The 19362-nt window shown below is 43.6% G+C and overlaps 2 protein-coding genes across 3 annotated transcripts; one reads left to right on the forward strand and one right to left on the reverse strand.

Annotated features, from left to right (window-relative positions):
* Window positions 1-32: 32 nt before the first annotated feature.
* Window positions 33-7208, reverse strand: LOC308071313 (uricase-like). Its single transcript, XM_080406572.1, has 6 exons — window positions 6187-7208; window positions 5994-6072; window positions 3059-3245; window positions 2455-2578; window positions 1947-2030; window positions 33-932 (listed from the first exon to the last, which is right to left on the reverse strand). The coding sequence occupies exons 1-6, from the start codon at window positions 6256-6258 to the stop codon at window positions 795-797; spliced, it is 684 nt and encodes a 227-aa protein (XP_080262698.1). The 5' UTR covers window positions 6259-7208; the 3' UTR covers window positions 33-794.
* DNASE2B (deoxyribonuclease 2 beta) lies at window positions 5570-19316 on the forward strand. 2 transcript variants are annotated; one of them, XM_080406566.1, is made up of 7 exons: window positions 5570-6092; window positions 9351-9503; window positions 13303-13480; window positions 14658-14739; window positions 15827-15988; window positions 17518-17715; window positions 18247-19316. In XM_080406566.1, exons 1-7 carry the CDS (start codon window positions 6052-6054, stop codon window positions 18603-18605), a joined length of 1173 nt encoding a protein of 390 aa, XP_080262692.1. In that variant the 5' UTR covers window positions 5570-6051; the 3' UTR covers window positions 18606-19316. The 2 variants fall into 2 exon arrangements, with proteins under 2 accessions (XP_080262692.1, XP_080262693.1); XM_080406567.1 differs by lacking the exon at window positions 5570-6092 and adding an exon at window positions 8868-9121.
* Window positions 19317-19362: the final 46 nt, after the last annotated feature.

The raw sequence follows: 19362 nt of genomic DNA on the forward strand, positions 1-19362 counted from the left end.
TGCCTACCCCTCCCAAAAATAATAGGGTTACTTATGTTGACTCCTGCCTGCTCAGAAGTCACGATGAGATTATTAGACCTAAAGAAAACTATTTAATTAAACTTACAGAGATAGCCCAAAACCTCAAACACTTCAGTGATTAATATAAAAGAAATTGTATAGTCTGGTAAGTCACAGCAGCAGCCATGCAGTCAGAATACATGCAGAGAAATTAGTCAACAACTGTAACTATTCACACCGCAAAGGAGATATGAGAGATACTTGTGTGTGGGGTTTTTTTTCCTTTTTTTCATTTCCTTTACAAAGAAATTGGTGTCTCAGTTATTGGGTCAGAACCTCGGCTCTGTAGATCAGTGTGGCATCAAGGGGTCATGACAGGTTACATCAATGAAACATCTGGTCTCATGCCTGTGTATTCATTTTACTGAAGGAACATTAGTAAATAGAATATACAGTGTTGCTGATTTTACGTGTCAAAAAGATGTTACCAACGTATAATTGTTTCATTAGCTAATTGTTTCATTAAGAGGTCTGGAAATAGCTGGTTTAAAAATTAATTAATATTTCCAGCTGGGATTTTCAAAAGAGCGTAGGGGATTTCAATCTGCAAATCACACTGAGGTTCAGGGATAGACTTTGATTTCTGAATTCCTGAGGGTCCTTCAGAAATCCCAACCTCAGGAGTTCATAGGGGAAAAAGCAGTCAGCAACGTAAGAGGCCAATAGGGCGTATACGTTGATAGGAGAGCCATACTGTTAAGTTTATCAGGAAGGTGTGAGTGTAGCCAAGAGGTTTAGTTTCCCAGGGCAGCTGCCAGTCCAAACTGACTTTGCCTCTCATCTTTTAGCATGTGGCTTTGTGCTTCTAAGAACTTCTTCCTGCCAAGCGTGCAAGCGCAGGAGCCATAGGGAGTTTCCACTGGAACCAGAACCTGAGGGGGATAAGCACAAACACAGAGGTCATTTCTGACACAGGGCTGTGCCAAGCACCATCACAGCAGAAACCACAACTATTCACCTCCTCATAGACTCAGGCCCTGGCCCTTTCCTTCTCTTATGAATATCTATGGTAGATGTTGCTGTTATGACAAGTGAAAGTGGATCTATAAAGTCCACCTGAAAGAGGACAAGGGTAGGGTAAGATGGCAGCAGAATCACAAGACTTAGGGAGGGAGACTAGAGCATAAACAGACTATAAATCATTGATGCAAAATGAATAACCCAGTTTCTCTGTCGCATGAGGATAACATAACAGACTTTCAGCTGGGCCTGGCTGTCAGCTAGAGCAGCTGTGGAGGGAGGAGCAAACAATATATCTCATACCTCTACATCTCTCACCCTCTGCCTGACCCCAGGCTTATAATCTTCCACTGCTGGACACTGTTAGGAGCTTTGGCTCCTAATGGGTACAACGTCCTTTCGCTGCTCCCTTAGAGCAATGGTCTGCTGTCACCTGGAGTTAGCCTATGGCCCAGCTAACCTGCTTGTAACCCCACTGCACCAGGGATGCTCCCTGGCCTCAGCGGTGCTGCCAGTGGAACAGAAAGAAGAGCCATGGTGGCTAGCTTTTCCCACCGCCTGGCTGCGTGTGAGGATGCCATGATGCATTCTGCTTGGTTAAAGCTGCACAGGTTGACATTACAACTAAAAGTAAATTCAGTGGAGAAAACAGGAATGATTTTTCAGAGGTAGTCTCTGTTTCAGATCCCTTTGATCTCCAAAGCATTCCACTGTGCTCCTTTAGCTTTTACCGACAACACAAGAAGGCAATTATCCTTCTTCTGTAATCAGTGTAAATCTCTTTTAGAGGCAAGGTGGAGCTTTCACTGGGGCTGGGGGAGAAAGTCTGCTCCCTTTAACTCTGTTCTGTGCAGAGCTGCTGCTATGCGTTAAGGCTGAGTATTTCTAAAGAGTCCAGACAAGCTGCGTTTGGAACATTCACTTACTTCTTTGTCGTTGATCAAGCCTAGATTCTTCATGTCTACGACATTATAAAAAGTGTTGTTCAAGACGACTTCTATGACCTGTACCTGAAACCACGACAATGGATGAGACAGTGAATTAGGGCACCTTTTCAGCTAACAGCCTTGGCAATCTTTTCATTCACCGTAAAGAAAGGCAATGCCACACCCCCCCACCCCCATAGGTACAGTTGATCAAATGCAATCTAATGAGTATGTAGACAATGTTGTAGCACCCCTTTCACTTTTACTCAGGTCAGGTCCCGCCAAACACTGAGTGATATTCTCCCCCATTGTGTTCACAGCTGGGGAGCAGCAGATGAACTTCTCAGTGTGTTCATATTTTTTTCAGACCATCCAGCTGTACCACCAAACAGTTTCCAGTCTCATTTAGAACTGCCAGAGGAAGAAATAGCTCATTTTCATCTTCTCAGTGGTCTGATTAAAATGCACTATTATTCAAGTAAAACACCAGCAGGAGGAAAGAAGATACCTGTGACACTTTGGAAAGGACGTGCATCTGGATACAGTTGACAGTTTTCTGGTAAGAGGGCGAATATTCCCCACTGTCAGGTGGCCCAGAAAAGGCTTCAAGGATACATTCACGGATTTGATTCCTAGAGGTAACACAGAGTCTTACAAAACATTCTATCAGCTGTCTCTGTCTAGATCCATAATGTTTTACTGAGGGATTTTTTTTGTATTTTCTCTGTCTTTTCTGACAAATACATAGCATGTGGGTTTTTATGGAAGAACAATTTCTTTGTCGAGTCACCTCCAAATTCCCATCCCCTCCTGCTCTTTAATTCACAAATAGGTGTCTTGCTAAAAAGTAGTTAACAAATCAGTTATTAGTATGTTCTGTACTGAACACTGAACTGTCCATTTAAACACTGCCCATTAACACCCCATCGGGGGAGGAGTACCCCCCGGGGCATGCCTCACCCCCAGTGACAAGTGCTTGGCGCTGCCACTGAGATCTGTGCGAGCAGCTGCTGCACAGCCACTGCAGACCTGGCCCTTACACCTGCTGTGGTGTATAGAGGGGCTTTGGGATCATAGATAAGGCAATAAGCGCTATTTGATGTGATGTATACCATATGCAGTCGAAGTCAAAATCCTTGCATTCGCCATATGACCATTTGCAGAAGAGCTCTCCACATAAAATCCTGTCATTCCTTTCAGGAAGCGTGGTGTGTTCATTCTTATAGAAGCCTTCAAATCCAGACTGTGTTGTCTTCATAAGTTTCAGATCTTTAATTCCAGCATAAACAACCAGAGGACCTGTGATCCAAAAATACGCAACAATATGAGCTCCTTTTCAGGCAGACGGAAATAAACCTCTGGGTTTGTACTTGCAGTGACAGCTCCACAGTCATGAAGCTCTCTCTCCAGGACTCACTTGTGTGCTTGTGTTGCAAGCCTAGCTACTTTTAAAAATTATTTTCTGCATACTGATGCTAGCAGAATGGCAAGAAACAAGAGGGAAACTACTGAAATCAGAGCTCAGCCTAGAAAACAGAGAATCCTATCAAGTGACCTGCAGTCAAGGAGAGCTGAAGATACTCTTTATCTCACCTTCGTGGAGCTGGGATATGCACTGGGTTAGCTCTCACTGATGTCAGTTCAGGGACCAGTAGTTGCTCCGAAGGGAAATGAAATAGGCTAGTAGTGGTGCGGTGTACAGGAGAGGTGTGGTGAGCCTTTTCTAATACAGGTAAGCGTAGAAACCCTCTGCACAAAGGCTTGGAGCCTCAGTCAGAAATCTGCTTTGCATACCCATCCTGCTGTGAGGTTTGCATCCCTAAGAACGAGAGGGCAAGGAGCCAAAGCAAATCCCTGCAGTTCAGCTGGTTACCAGGAGCTGGCACTGGTACAGATGCCACCCACAGGTTCGAACTGACAGTGTTTTTGCTCTTAGCTACTATTTATAAAATGTGCTGTTGTAGATCACTGCTGCATGGGTGGATTATCGTCTTCTAAAGACCAAACAGTTGTGTTCTGAACTTTTTCTTCTGACAAACCCTTTGGGTGGTGGCTAAACAATTTCAAGCTGTCAGTCATTTAGAGCACACCAAACTGATAACTGAAAAATCTCACCAACCAGAGCTGCCAAAAAAGCAGATGCAGAAAAGAGAAACTTTATGGCGCGCAGGCATATTCAGAGCCTGTACAGATAGCCTGTAGCCTGAGCTGCTGTTTCTGTGCTGCTCTTGGTGCTCACACTAGCTCATTCAAAATTAATCCTTGAATACGTCTGGCGTATAGTAATCCTGCCTTGGACTGGGAAGACTGACAGACTTTGCCTTTAAACCATGTATTTGCAGGAATTTATACTGGAAATAATTCCACTGTGACAGATGTTTCTAAATGACATGATCGTTTAGAGGTTTGGGGTTTTAAACTGCTCTGTCACTGGAAATTATCATAATTGCATTTTATCTATTTCTTCTCTTGTTTACATTCGTTATTGTTTTTGAATGAGTCCAAGGAGTTGTATCTATAATTTTGGCTACATCCCCCTGTTATTTACTAAAGCTTTAAAAAAAGTCTCAAGAAGAGACTGTCCTTGGACAGGATATTCTGGGGTTTGTTCGGATCTTAATGACTTCATTGCTTGGGTATAAGACTGTAATGCACGGCTATTCATGTAGTGCAGATACTATCAGTGGACCTGGAGACATATTTATTTAATTTTCAAATACATAGCCTTGTTTGAAGGAGCTCCTTGCAATGAATGATGTGCTGAAAGGCGTGCTGAAAGGCGGGCTGACTGGTGTGCTGTGTAGCAATTGGCCTGAGACTGGCACTGAAGAATATAACGCTTAGGCAAAGTTTTTGAGGTGAACAGCCTGTGCTCTGCTTTCAGTATGTTTTGTGCTTGTGCTGTCAAATGTGGACTCTGTTAAGTTATTTACGATGTTTTCAGTTTCCAAAAGCTCTGAGACTTTTATCAGCAGTATAATGGCATTAAAAAAAAAAACAACCCTATAATTCTATTAAGCCTCACTAGGTTTCTTTTAATTATGAGAAAAGTGTTAAAAGAGAGGATTAACTGAGCAATAAATTTCTGTGTTTGGCTGTTAAGTGCATAGCAGAATGCTAAAGGTAGGGAAGGTTCTCTTATAAGAAAAATAGAAAATATTCAAAAAATTGCTCTTTGGTTATTGTTACACTAAGGCAGTAATAGACAGATACCGAAATAATGCCTAAACCTCTAAATCCATGGTGCAAAATGATGCAGTGGTCTCAGCTCAGTTCCCAGTAGTCTGAGAGATGGGTTAAATGAAACACCAACACAGTGACATTGAACTTACACTCTTGTTGTGAGTCATAGCAGGAAAAGATAATTTTTGCACTCCCTTTGGAATGCCAATTTACAACAGTTGAGCTTGAAAGCCTGTTATCTTTTAAGTATGGCAGAACTCTTTGTGAAGCCACATGGCGCTTTGTTTACACATGGTGTGCAAAAATAGTAAGCACACTTAAATACATGTGAGAAATTGTTTGCACATAGACCTGAGCGCTCACAATGTTCAAGCCAGCTTGGCTTGCAGCAGTGAAATTGCTTCTTTCTGAGAAATAAAACCAAGGCATGTTGACAGGGTTTTGAAAATAACCACAAACTAGGCAACTGGCCTACAGCAGTGTGGTTTCACGATACGTTCTCTATAAGGTAATGATAATAGTGAGACTGCAGAATAGAGAATGATGTAAAACAGTAAGCAGGCCATTCCCAGAGGGCTATTAAATCCTGTGAGAACACATAGCAGTTCTGCTGAGTGTGCTGTTGTAACCGTTACATGTTTAGGATGTACATACCAATGTGAGCTACCTTAGTTCCTCAGCCATGTCTCAAAGATCAAGGACTGCAAAATTAAATTATAGAAGTACTCTTTGTTTTAGACTTCTGGAGTGGTTTGGCTGTGCTGTAAGCCCTTAATACCTTTAGCTGCCTCTAAAGCCATCTTCATCTCTCATAGCAGAAATATTTACAGAGAAGTAAGGGGAAGTTGCATGTTATTTTCTCACCATTTCGGCACTGCTCAGCTTCACAAAAGCGGATCCCATCAGGAGCGCATATGAATGCATGGATGTGGGGAATGCCGTTCTGCAATTCAGAGCAGACATGTAAGTAAAGACTATCTTAACTTGAAAACAGGAACTGAGAGAGAGACGAATCACTCCAGCATAAACAAACTGAACGTATTAGTATTTTAGATACCTCGTGTAGACGTTTCCATGGTACTTCTTGAACGTAGGTTTTGACGTATGCCACTTGGCAAAACGTTGTCATGAAGTGTTTGCAGATATCTATAGCAAATTGTTCTAAAGTTGAGATCTAAGACAGCAAACAGTATTATTAGAAAGAAGCAATTACCTCATGTGCAGAAGTAGAGTGTTCTGATTGTTGTAAATATTTGGGAAGGATCAGTGTTACTAAAAATACTTATTTCTCTCATATCTGGTTTCGCACATGCTGTCTAGTCATTTGATCAGCTTGCAGCAGACACTGCAAATAGCCGCTACAGATGCATCAAAAATCCCCCGTTCTGTGGTACAGTGAGCTGCAGTCCTTGGACTGAGAAACTGCTACAGAAGCTTTATGCTTTGAGGGTATAATGCTTAAATAATCGTAGCAATATTATGATTAAGTTTTACAGGCTAAAGATGGGATTTCATTACTGAGACAGACAATTTATGCTACAGATTGTCATTATGATAGCTGCAATTGAGGGAGGTAAGAACACTGTTAACAGAATTAAGAGGAGTCTCACGTGCTTTGACACCTGTTTAAAAATGCAATATAGGAATAACGCAGTATTGTGTACTACTAAATTAAAAAAAAAAAAAGGATCTTATATGACAAATCTACAAAAAGAACTGCTAGCTCTGTGAGAAAAAAAGACTTTGGAAAACTAAGGCAGAGTCCTCAGGATAAGCACTGGAGGAGGAAAAAATCTCTCCCAAATCACTGAAGGTGACTTTAGTGCCTATCTGCCATGCCGGTGGGGGGAGATATGGTTTACTGCATTTTGAAAATAAAAAGTTAATATAACAAACACTTTCAAATCAAGTCAGAAGAAACAGCAAGGCTAGTTAAAAATAAAAAATACCCCATTTTTTTTGGCCAACACAAGGACAATATTCTTTATGGTGTCTGTAGGTATCACAAGAGAGTTGTTTCCATCCAGGTACTCCTGAGCAGAAGTCAGCCGGAGATGCGTGCAGACTTCCACTTCTTTAACAAAGTGCTTCTTCCCTTCTCTATGAAGGCGAAGGAACTTAATTGTGTTCTTGCCATATTCACAGTTGAGGACTTCTACATCCTTGATCTGCAGACAAAATACGGGACTGTTGTAAAGGAACTCAGTGGAAGCCCAAGTTATGCTCAGTCAATGAGACATAAACAATGTTCATGGCCTTTATTTCTAAGGTTACCTGTGATAATGAAAATATTTCCATTATAAATTGCAAAGTCCTGGTGGGAAGAAAAAACGCTTTAGGAAGCTATTATGGGGGGCAGATCATACAACATGAGTAACAGCGAGCTAGTTTCTCTTGTCCGTCATCTTTGGATTAGTCCTGACTATATAGACTGTCACTGAGTGTCACCTCCATCATCTTTTTCTGAACCCAGAGTGCCCCAGTGCATTCAGTCCCTGCAGGTACAGCCGTGCAGGGGCAGGCAGCAGTCACACCCGTGCGCTCTGCCATCACTGCACCAGCGCTGGCTCTGCCAGGCTGGGCTCAGCCTCTAGAGACGAGTCCTGATTTTCCCTGGCACCAAGAACAGGCTTTCACAACCTCCTGCTCCTCTGGCTCCCAGCTCTTACAACTGCTGTCAGGCTCCACGTGTGATGCACTGAGCCCTCTCCATTTTCACGCAGAAGCTGGCAACACGCGGTCACCATCCTGCGTGGCAGAGCCCCCATTAGCAGGCAGAGCCCAGCAGGCTCCATGTCCCCAGGGCTGCCCCCTGTCACACACACAGGGGTGCAGGGACTTGCCGCTCTGAGGCCAAGTGGAAATGGTGAGTACCAAAGGAGTTCTTCCATGAGGGGTGGGAAGGTTGCTTTGTAAGCCGGCAGAAGTCCCAAACAGAACATGGAAACAACTATCATGTTCTTGACCTGTTGTGTATTTTATTACCCCCTCTATGCATGCTGCAATTCCTAAGAGCAAGAAGAAAAGACCGACCGGGTTGGGCTGGTTGAAAGCAATTCCTCACAACTGTGTTACGGTTCTGATCTCCTACAAAAGGGATCAGAAGCAAGTCTGAGCAGCAAAATTCAGGTCTTCATCCACCTCCAAAATCCTGGCTTTCTGGGGTCACTGGTTTTGTTTGTGCTAAGCCCTATACAGTTTTATCCTGCTTCTGTCAAACACACCCCATTAACACATCCATGACAGTGTCGAAGAGGCTATAATAGAGAGACAAAATACTGCAAAGGTTGTGAGGATTTCTGTTTTGCTGAAATGTCTAGAGCTTATTGCACTACACTTTTCCAGAGGCTGAAATATCCCATGCTTGGTATCAACATCTTTTGATGTAAATCAGCACCTTTTCATGTAAGAATAATGAGGAGGGAGAAAGAATATTTTGCACACCAAAATATAAATTGAAGCTTTTTATGTGCGAGTTGCTAGATTATCAGATGTAAAATTGCTTGATTCAGACATATTTGTTCCTGAGAGAAACACTAGTGCACTTAAAATATTAACTAGTGCACAAAAAATATTAACTAATTGTCAGTAAATTACCGTGGCTCAGAGATCAAAGCATTATCTCTGACTGTCAGTCCTTGCAGGCTGAATCCCCACAAACAAAGCAACTCCCCCGCTGCTGGGGTCAGACCCAGGCAGGGCGCAGCGTTTCCACCAGAAACCCTCTCTGCAGGAATGGTGCAAAGGCTGTGCTCGTGGCAGGGGCAGAGTGGAGCAGTAGTGAGGTGGAAATGATTTTGTTTTGCCTGTCTGAACACCAAGGGTGGTTTTTTTTTTCAGATAGTTGTAAAAGATTCATACGTCAGTCATGCAGTACTGAAAAAGAAAACCAAAAGGGTTTCGGTATCTGCAGCTTTTTTTTTTTTTTTTTTTTTTAAAGCAGAATACTGTGAATTCTAACTAGTGAAAATAATACCTCCTAAAACACAAAGGTAAGTTTTCTTGAAAATGTAACTTGATAACTGTTATTTTGCCATTTTTTTGCCCAAAGAAATGGCGAGCAACTTCCAGCGGCTTCTGGGAGCCCGAGCCCCGCTGGCGACAGCCATCCCTGCGGTGGGAGCCTGGCTTCCCAGGCTGTTCCCGGCAGCCAGCGGGGCTGTGCTTGCTGCATCGTGCAGCAGGAGCTGACGGCTAATGCAACACAACTTCTCCTTTTAGAGCCTACTCAGTGCTCACCCAGAGCAGCCGAGAAACCAAAATGCCTGCGGGATCTGCGTGGTGTCACCCTGCTTTGCTCTTGCTTCTCTCCTCTGCGCCCCTGTGGGCAGCCGAGATTTCCTGCAGGAATGAAGACGGGGAGACCGTGGACTGGTAAGTAAATACTGCGCAGGGGAGAAGTGCTGGGTGAGTAAATAACACTTGAGATTAAACTGCGTGAAGTAGGTGGATCGCTGAGAAGTAATGCATAGCAATCACTGTTCTAATCCCATTTGCCTGTGAGTAGGAGCTGAATTTTGCATTTGGAAAACCTAGGATAAGTTACCGAAATGTGATTTCGTTTCACTGAACCAACCACCCTACTGCATGATGACTAGCTGCAAAATTAATTACCGTTTTACACAGCGTTCATGTCTCATCATCAAAGGGTGCGTAACCTGTGTTCAGGTGCCAAGGCTGTGCCTGCCAGCAGCAGCCCCCGGAGCACCCAGCCAGAGCCAGGATGCCAGCAAGCATCTCGCCTGGCCTGAGTCCCGAGCCGAGTGGGGAAACGTCCGTGTCTTGTCCCTAACCTCATCACTTGTACCCAAAGAGCATCACGGTGGGACTTGTGCCCTGGCTGCCATCGCCGAGGGGGAGCGGAGGCTGAGCTGCCCGGGCGGGTGCAGGGGTGGCAGTGGCAGTGTAGGAGAGCGCTGGCTGCGCTGGGCTGCGGAGGAGCACTTAGAGCTGGTACCATCCCACTGCCAGCAGCGAGCCCAAGTTCGGGTGTTAAATGATTAATTGGATTAATGTGCTTTGAAGATGAAAGACGTGCAGTATAATTACCTAATATGCAGCCCAGGTCTGAAAAGTGAAATGAGGGCTCCTAAAATGAGCACAGAAGCCTCCCAAAGAGAAGTATCAATTAATTTAAAAAAGAAAAGTGTCTTTCTCGTGGAAAAATGATTACTTTGGATACAAGTGATAAAGAAGCAGGTGCTATTCTTGCACGTGCCTTCCCTTGCACGCAGAGCTAACTGCCGGGGAGGCAGGCGCTCCCCATGCCACAGGCAGGCACACAAGCAGGAGCACAAAGCCAGCTTTGCTCTGTAGTGGCGTAGCATCAAACACGTGAGGGGCCGGTCCATCCCTGTGACTTGTCACCCTTGCCAAGGCCTTCTGGATAATGTGATTTTTTTCAGGAATCAGACTCTTAGTTGGTGCAGCTAACTACCCAACAACTTAAAGGTATGAGAAATTTCATTTCTCCACAAATTGCAATTATGTCTTGCAGAATGAGTCTGTTTGTGATAAAGCTAAAAAAATTCCAGACCAAAACCCAAACAAACAAACAAACAAAAATATTTACCACCCTTTTCTTAAATGAACACAATTTTTGTATGCAAATTCTCTGAAAAATGCTTTGAAAGCTGTGGGTAGGAGTAATTCATGTGTGCCTCCATGTGAGCACCGGCAATGTGGGACCCATTCTAGATGGGAACTGGGGGGGGGTGGTGGGGTCTGCACAGGCAAAACCATATTCCCTTCCGACAGATTTAACGGGGGTAGGGGGTGGGGGGCGTGTGGACGTTCCTTTCCAGTATTCCGTGATAAATGAAAGAGAAACTTGCCCATCTGCAGGGGTCATTCTAGTTTATTACAAGAAAGAGTGAGCTATTGCCTGGTTCTGGACTTGGTTGCTATGAAGCTGATAGGAGAAGCAGAACTGAAACTGCTGAGAAAAGCTTCCTCTTAAACAAAAGATGTTGATTCCCTTTCAAACACACACAGGGCTGCAGGTTTTATATTCAGTTAGCAAAAGCTTTGTCTGAGTTCCTGCTACACAGTGGTTTCATCCTGCAGTATTCTATAATTACTCATTATTAGTACTCACGAACCCTTTCATTTGCCCCTAAACCAGAGGGATCACCGGCCTTTTCTGGCCTGATCCCATCTGCGCTCCCCAGCTGTGCCTGCAGTTCCCACCACACAGTGCCTGGGCTGGTCACTGTCTCCCCCATGTTTTCCTCCTACTCAGGGGCTCATCCTGCCATCCTCACCGACCTTGCACAGGGGCTGCCAGAGCACACGGCCGTAGGCTGTAAGGGTGGCAGAGCATCTTTGCTGCGTTCATCCAAACTCATCGTATTCCGTGGGAAGCTTTTAATGAAACTACAAGCAAAAACTCTGCTTTCTGAGAAGTGTTGAGTCAAGGGCTGAAGCCACAGCTGCACATTGTTTGGTTTGGGGCATTTTGGTTGGTTTGTTGTTTGGTTTTTTTTGGAGAGGGGGGAGTAAAAATGTGACTAAGTAGTAAAGATGTGATTATTTGTAGCAAGTCAGAGTTCAGTCACAAGCAAACAATGTGACAACCTAATCGGGTATAAGCGGATTTGCTTTTCCTTGGTTCTCAGGAAAATAACTTTCACTCTGCTCCCACAAATGCCTCAGCTCATGAGAAACTTCCTGTGCCCAAATAGCAGTGAAGACTTTCATACAACTGTGACTCAGCTGGCTTTCTGGAAAGGGCCAAAACATGTATCCACTGGGAACTGGCAAGCGATTTACTGATAGCTCAGCTACTGGTACGTCCATGAGCATACCTGCTAGCGCGGGTTTGTCAAATGCAAGGCAGTAGGCACCCCGAGAGCATAAATCTTCCCGTACATTTCAAAGTAGTTTGGAAAGGCTTTGTATACTAACTCCTGGACCAGTTTGTACTACTGGAGTTACTGCCATTCCTCTCCTTTCCAAATCTTCATTTCAAATAGATTGTCCTGACTCCTCGTGCCTGGGCAGCTCTCCCCAGCCTTGATGCATAAATCACCTTCTCTGCTCTGCGATCTGTCATCAGCAACAGTTTCTCCTGAGCTATTTAAGGAACATCACTCAGTCAGTGGCAATGCAGGTGGATTACCAGGGTCACCAGTGCTGTGTGTTTCTCTTCTGCCTGTACATGTATGTTTCCCATGGATTAAACGTTCCTCTAGCAAAATGCTTTCCCGGCACTCCTTGCCTATCAAAAAAGATACCCTTTTTGACCACCCTGACATCCACTGGGTGAGGCTTACTCCTCCTGGTACACCTGAAGAGTTAAGCACAATCAGGCTGGATTTTTGGTAAATAGTACAGAATTGGCAATAATGCCACTCAGTTCTTACCATTGACATAAATAGCAAATTACTTAAAAACAGCACTCAAAGGAAGTGGCTCAATTAATTATATTGCAATTAATTCCATGGACTTGCGCACTGGAAAAAGCTGTTTGCTTCATCAGGGACTTTAATATGAACTGAGCCATTTACTGACAATATGGAGTACTCTACAATTTTGAAAAGATTTGTGTTTCTGGCTAACGGTTTGCAAATATCCAGTCTGCAACAGTTCAGCAGAATGCGAGTATGTTATGAAAAGTAGGATTGGAACAACAATTATCACATGGCTTTATACTTATTTTGTGGTTTTAGTATGTATAAATATAACATTATGCATTTTATATTTTAATACATAATTTCATGTGTTTCATATAAAGTTATATCGTCCAGGTTAACCATGAGAATGTCAGACTGAGTTTGGGACCTGAGGTTCTCTACCAGAACCAGCAGCAAATAGCGGTTTGGTGGCTAAATGGGACTCCAGACCAGGGCTACCTCAGATTCTTTTAGGATACCAGCACTAGTCTGGGCCACAGCAACAGGAGTTTGGTGCAAATCAGCCTCCCTTCCTCACTAAGAAGCAGAACAAATTTGTCTGCAGTAGATACTGTGCTGTCAGACTGCTGCTGGTTCCTGCGCTGGGTCACCACTTGGAGGCTGAGACACCCACACTGCACACTGGGAGCACTGGTCCCCCGCCATCATAGGCATCCCTGGAGTCATCCTTCTCTTAAATCCTCAGGTGGGAAGGAGATAACGATTTATGCATTTAAACAGGATGGTTGTAAAAAAACAATTGCTCTTCACTGTTGCAGGTTTGCTCTTTACAAGCTACCCAAACATGCCAAAGGAGAGATTCCCATCCTGGGGCTGGAATACATGTACATGGATGCCCTGGCTCCACAGTGGCAGCTCAGTAAATACCTTGTCAATATGACACAAGGTGCTCTGGGACAAACACTGAAGCAGCTGTACGAGATGTATGAATCCAAGGCAAGTGGCATTTAATTATTATTTTGTTAGCATGTTTAATTGATATTGCATGCAAATGAAATGAAACTAGCCAAAATAAGTATGCAGAGGTATGGACGGACGTGGCCAACTAGATCTAGTAAAACACGTCAAGGGGAGCGTCTAGGCAGCTGGGCAGATTATTTGTGGGTTTTGTTACAAGTAGAAATTATCCTCAAACTTATAATTTCTAGTCAAGCCTTTCACACACGTTTAACGTGTTGCCCATCTAGACAAGTGTTGGCACATATTCCCTTTGGCTTCTTCTCTGCAATTCATGTTGAGCAACATCTGAAGCTGTGAACTCTGACCGGGGCCAGTGGTGACTATTACAGATCCTTGTCTTAAGCCCTCCCATGTGCATGTGTTTCACTCTGTCTCAAATCAAATCTGGGTTTTACTCTTCACCCTGAAATCACTATGACTTCTTCGGCATATTTGTGTGAAGTGATTATAAAATACCACAAGATCTGCCTATAGTTAATTTTTACCATCTACGTGGTATTCTTGGGAGTCTGGGTGTGTCTTTGCATTTCTGCTGTGGGTTAGTGGTAGGGTGTCATTAATTTATATGTAGAAGAGATTCCCACAAGTCAGTCAAATATTGGCAGTCCAGCCAACTGTCCTATTCCAGGTCTCACTGTAATTGTAATAAACAGTTTACAAAGTCAAAGAACATTGGGAGGGGAAGCCTGTCCCAGCTCCTTTGAAGTTCTCTATTCAGGGGGAATAAGGAGCAGCCACATGCAAATATTTTGCAAAAAAAGCATTAATTGCTTGTCCTTCATAAGAACACTTGTCATATCTATTTTTCCTCAGCAAACATTTTTACCAGATCTGGTTGCTAAATCAGAGAGAGGCACGCACAAAAAATAGAGAGAGGAACTTCTCTGCAAGTGAGTGCCCGATAAACCCATGTAAATTGCCTTAGTGAGCATATTCGACCTCCTGAGGAAGGGCTACTCTCATGCTTGAACTTCCACTTATTTTACTGTAACTTCTGCAGTGACTGTGTCAGCTGAATTGGGAGAAGGATTAGGCTCATGATGTTCACTCAGAGAAGGCCTGAATTCTTTCTTCTGTTCCCAGCAGAAGATGTTCACTTAAATGTCTTCCCTTTACTGAATGTCATATTTCAGAAATGTGTGTTTTCCTGCAGAAGAACAGAATTGCATATGCAATATACAATGATGAGGTCCCTGAATCAGACTCTGATGGCTGGAAAAACGGACATACCAAAGGTACAGGGGGAGTCCCAAGCTACTGTTTTCTCCTTTCTAAAGCTGTGGATAGCATCTACTTGTCTGTTGTCTAGCTGCGTATCTGAAATACCTGCCTAAAGCTAAACTGGAGAATGATTTGCATGATGCATTGTTTGTTGTAGCTGAACCTTCTGTTTTGGTTTTGCTATGCCTGTGCTGTGTTGAAGAACTCTTACAGCTTATGAACCCTTTGTTTTCAAGCATTGAAACTCGTATAGCTCTTTTCAGTGAGTACAGGCCGCATCATTCTGAACCTAATGGCAACCCCAGTACAAGAGGTGAAGGGAAAGGCACCCTAAACACAAACTCCTCCAAACTCTCTCTCTCCAGGGGAAGAAACTGCTGCCAAGATCACAGAAGTGCTAAAGCATGCGGTTAAAGTAAAGCAAGGCTTTTAAATAAGCATAAACTTAGGTGAAGGTCTAGATGTTCCCTTGAGGAAGCAGTTGGTGTTTGCCCAGCCTGACCCTGGGATGAACACATTTTGCAGGGCTGTATTTTCAGGCTGCAGCAATGGGGACAGTTCACAGCCCCATTCCTCCCTGGAGCACCCTGCCGCAGGGGGAGGCATAGTCGATCTCTCTGCTGCTTCCCCGTGAAGAAGAATTTGGTCTAGAAAAAAAGACACGGTGTTGACAGAGTCTGTTTCCCCTTAGGCAGCGAATGTATGAAGAGAAGGAAAATGAGCGGTGGAGGGAGGGTCACAGCCATTAAATCATCAGACTTTTTGAAGACAAAATTTCAGCCGAGAAAGAGAAAGGTTTTGAAAAGTTGTGTTTGTTGTTGGGTTTTTGTTTTTGTTTTGTTTGTTTTTGGTTTTTTTTTTTCAAAAGAAACATGGTGACAGTTTGAGTTAGGCTATGCAGGAGAGAATCAATGCAATTTCAATTCAATGTTAGTGTCTCCTATAATCCATTAATCTACACCAGAGCCAGTTTACTGTAGACATTAACACATTGAGGTGCGATGTCTCCAGCACTAAATCCAAAGTCAGACTGAACTCTATCGTCTCAGGGCTTTTTCCTCCTTAATTAATTTGCAGTAACTTTTCTCCTTTTTTTGACAGGATTTATGCTCTTGGACAAAACACAAGGCTTCTGGGTGATTCACAGTGTGCCCCTGTTCCCTCCCGTCCCTGAGGATGGCTACGGGTATCCAGCTACTGGGGAGTCCTACGGACAGACAGCCATCTGTATAACCTTCAAATACGACCAGTTCACAGAAATAGGTATGAAAAGCTTCTCTCTAAGATAGCCTTTGCTCCACCACACCTCTCTGACTGCTTTCCTTGAGGCTTCACCTCAAAAACTGCTTCTTCTTGTCCTCTGTGTCAGACTGGGAAACCAAGTGGGGCCTGGAAACAGAATTTTTGGCTTCAGTTATGTTTATCAAATGATTTCCTGTGTGAATGTGGGAAATTCACTCTTCCACTCTGTCTCCATCTCCCCGTGGGGACTATTGGGATAATAATAGTCACAAGTCCGTATCGAGGGTAAACTCAGTCCATGCATAGAAAATGCTTTGGGAATATAAAGTAGGATGATTAATCATTTTAAACAGTAATAGCTTGTTCAGCTGCAGTTGTCTGCATGTATGAATGTAAGGCAACTGCTGCTTCAGCTGGAGTAGTAGCTGTGACTTGTCAGAAATATGAAGTATGGAATAAATATCACACATAATTTCCCCAGATACTCTTTGCCACATAAAAGATCAATACTAAAAATATTAATATTCATTAAAAAAACCAATAAAACCTATACCCGTAAGATTCAGAACAATCTGACAGTAATACCTGGTACTGGAATCCTGAAAAGGGACTATCAAAAGGCATTGCAAGCAGTCATGCTGGCATGCTCTTCAGCACTTTTCACACTGGTTTTCTCTCTTTCCTTATTTCCAAACCTCAAATGATATTAATGAAACACACATGCTGTGCAAATTGCCAGGGCGGCCACACCCCAGAGCTGTCTAAACCAGGTTCCTGTTTGTGGAAGCGCATCTATGCATGTGTTTAGGGAAAGAGGACAAGAAAATGAGACGCTAATGCCTTTTCTGCTCCATCCTCCCAGCTTCTGGTAATCTGTGATTCAGGGATTTCCTGAGCTGGAAAGACTGGAAAGTTCCTGATGGACTGCTCTTCCATGAACTCATCTAATGAGCCTATTTGTTCCCTTGCTCTTTACGATATCCGTAGCAAAGACTTCTACAATTAAGCTGTGCACTGTACAGAGAAGTAAATTTCTTCTGCAGACTCAGTCCAGATGCTGAAAGTCAAGCTCTGTTCTCCCTGAAATCAAACTAGACCCTCTGGCAGCTGTTCCATTTTCATTTCGCTTGGCAATTGTAACTGACTGGGAATTAGTCCTGTAAATACGGACAGGCTTGTCTGAGCTGTCAGACATGCTGTCTGAGTGCTGTGTGACTACTTAGAGGCTTGAAGATGAGCTTGGGTGGAGGTGGCAGTGGACTGAGACCACCAGTTAACAGTTCTGCTAAGAATAATGTGGTGTAAGTGGAAATACCTGAGCCTACTCTCCCTGTCTGGTCTACGTGCTGCAGGACCAGTCAGAATACAAAGCAATTAAACATGTTTTTGGTTGCTAAAATAAGATACTTTGACACTGGACTCCTCCAGGAGATAGTCTGGGAAGATTAAGGATTTAGGCTTCCTTTCCAAGGCAGAACTTTATGGTCTTGATTGCTTTGCTTTAACCCAATTTAATTCTGCATGTCTTCATTTCTTTGGATTTTTCTCAGACCAACAGATGCTCAGTTATAATCCAGGAATCTACAGCTGTTCCATCCCTAACATCTTCCAAGCTGATCTCCCAAATCTGCAGAAGCTCTGTGCAGGGTCCAGGCTGCCCTCGGGCCCCTTGCGCCACCTCTCCAAGCTCCAGTCAGCTCAAGGGGAAACCTTGCTCCACTTTGCAAAGTCACACTTATTCATAGATGGTAAGAGAACCTGTTGATCACACATTCCTAAGCAAATAAGCAATTAATATATTCTTTGATGATTAGTATTTTCTTCGAGGGGAAAAAAAGAAGTTCAGCTTCAGAAATAAATGTAACAGAGGGCAAGGAATGGTGTCCCATCATAGTATTCTCTCAGCCCCACAAAGCAAAAAGAGATCTGGTCCTTCAAATGCCTTAAGTGTTCAACAATGTTCCTGTTATTCAACAGTAACAACAAAACAAAGATGGGGTTTGAACCACCTGCTATTTTTTTGTTATGAAGAAGGCTTGACATTTTTTTTCCTTTCCTTTTTTTTCCTGCTGATTGTTTATAACAAGTTTTCCAGAAGAAGGAAATGTAGAAATGAACTTCTGAAATAAAGGTTAAAGCGAGGGGAGGGGGCAAAATCCCCTCTGGCTCACTTCAGGTATTGGAACAAAATAAGCCCAGTTTAGATGATGCTTTTCAGTCCCCTCTTAAATGAAGGAACATGAAAGACTAATTTCCTCACACCCTGTTTTATTCCACAGATATCTACGCAGCCTGGATGGCTCAGGAACTGAAGACTGATTTGTTGGCTGAATCCTGGCAGCGTTCCGGCCAAAAACTTCCCTCAAATTGCTCTCTTGACTACCATGTCTACAACGTAAACCTAATAGGGATGCCATCGAATTCCACCTTTTATTCCATTAACGATCATTCCAAGTGGGCTGTTTCAAGGGAATACAAAGATCAGTGGACCTGCATTGGAGACTTAAACCGTGCTGCTGAGCAGGCTTGGAGAAGTGGTGGGTTCATCTGCACACAGAACGAACACATCTACAAAGCCTTCAGGCATTTGATAATTCACTACGAAAGTTGCACTGATGCTTCCACATTGATAGAATAAACCACTCCTCCCAAACAGCACCGCCCCTCATCACAGAGAAAGTGTAGGAAGTGTCTCCCTTAAACTGTACTTTCACACTGAAAAATGGCCCCGGGAGTTAGAGCCAGATGCGTTAGACCTTCACGCTGTTAGCTATAAAAGCAGGCGGTTTGCAGGTGGATGAGGGCTGTTTTGCCTGGGTGCCGGAGCAGCAGGCTCTGCGTGTGCTGAGCCCCGCGCCGTCAGCGCTGTGACGGGACACCGCTGCACGAGGCTGGACCCAAGCACATCGCTGGGAGTGGCTGTGCGCAGATGTCCCCGCAGGAACTTGTGAATGATGCTGGATGTGGGATGGGAGAAACAACAGAAACCTGTCTCGTTAGCTAGGTTGTCGGGCTGGGCAGTTAGCAAGAGAAAAGTACCCCAAAATGCTTCCAAATCGCCCCGTATTCCAGGTGCTGTTGAGACTGATCACAGCATTTCTGTTTCATTTGGGCTGAATCTCTTCAAGATCTGACATAATTGGATACAGGCAAGTAGACAAGTAGATCTGTGGACAGGAAGGCTTTATTTTTGCATGATTCATTTTTAGAGAAGAAATGAGCTTTAAATCATTTGTAACCAATAGCTTGGGAGTATTTCTAGTGCTTTTATTGATGTACAGCAATTTTATAAACAAATAAATGTGTCCAAAACATGAAGAAGCAAAATAAATTAAGAGGAAAAAATGGTCTGTTTACAGTCTCCCTTTTCCATCTTTATAGTTATTTGTGGTTGG

Source organism: Falco punctatus, assembly GCF_963210335.1.
Source record: "Falco punctatus genome assembly, chromosome: 11".
Lineage (NCBI taxonomy): Eukaryota > Metazoa > Chordata > Aves > Falconiformes > Falconidae > Falco > Falco punctatus.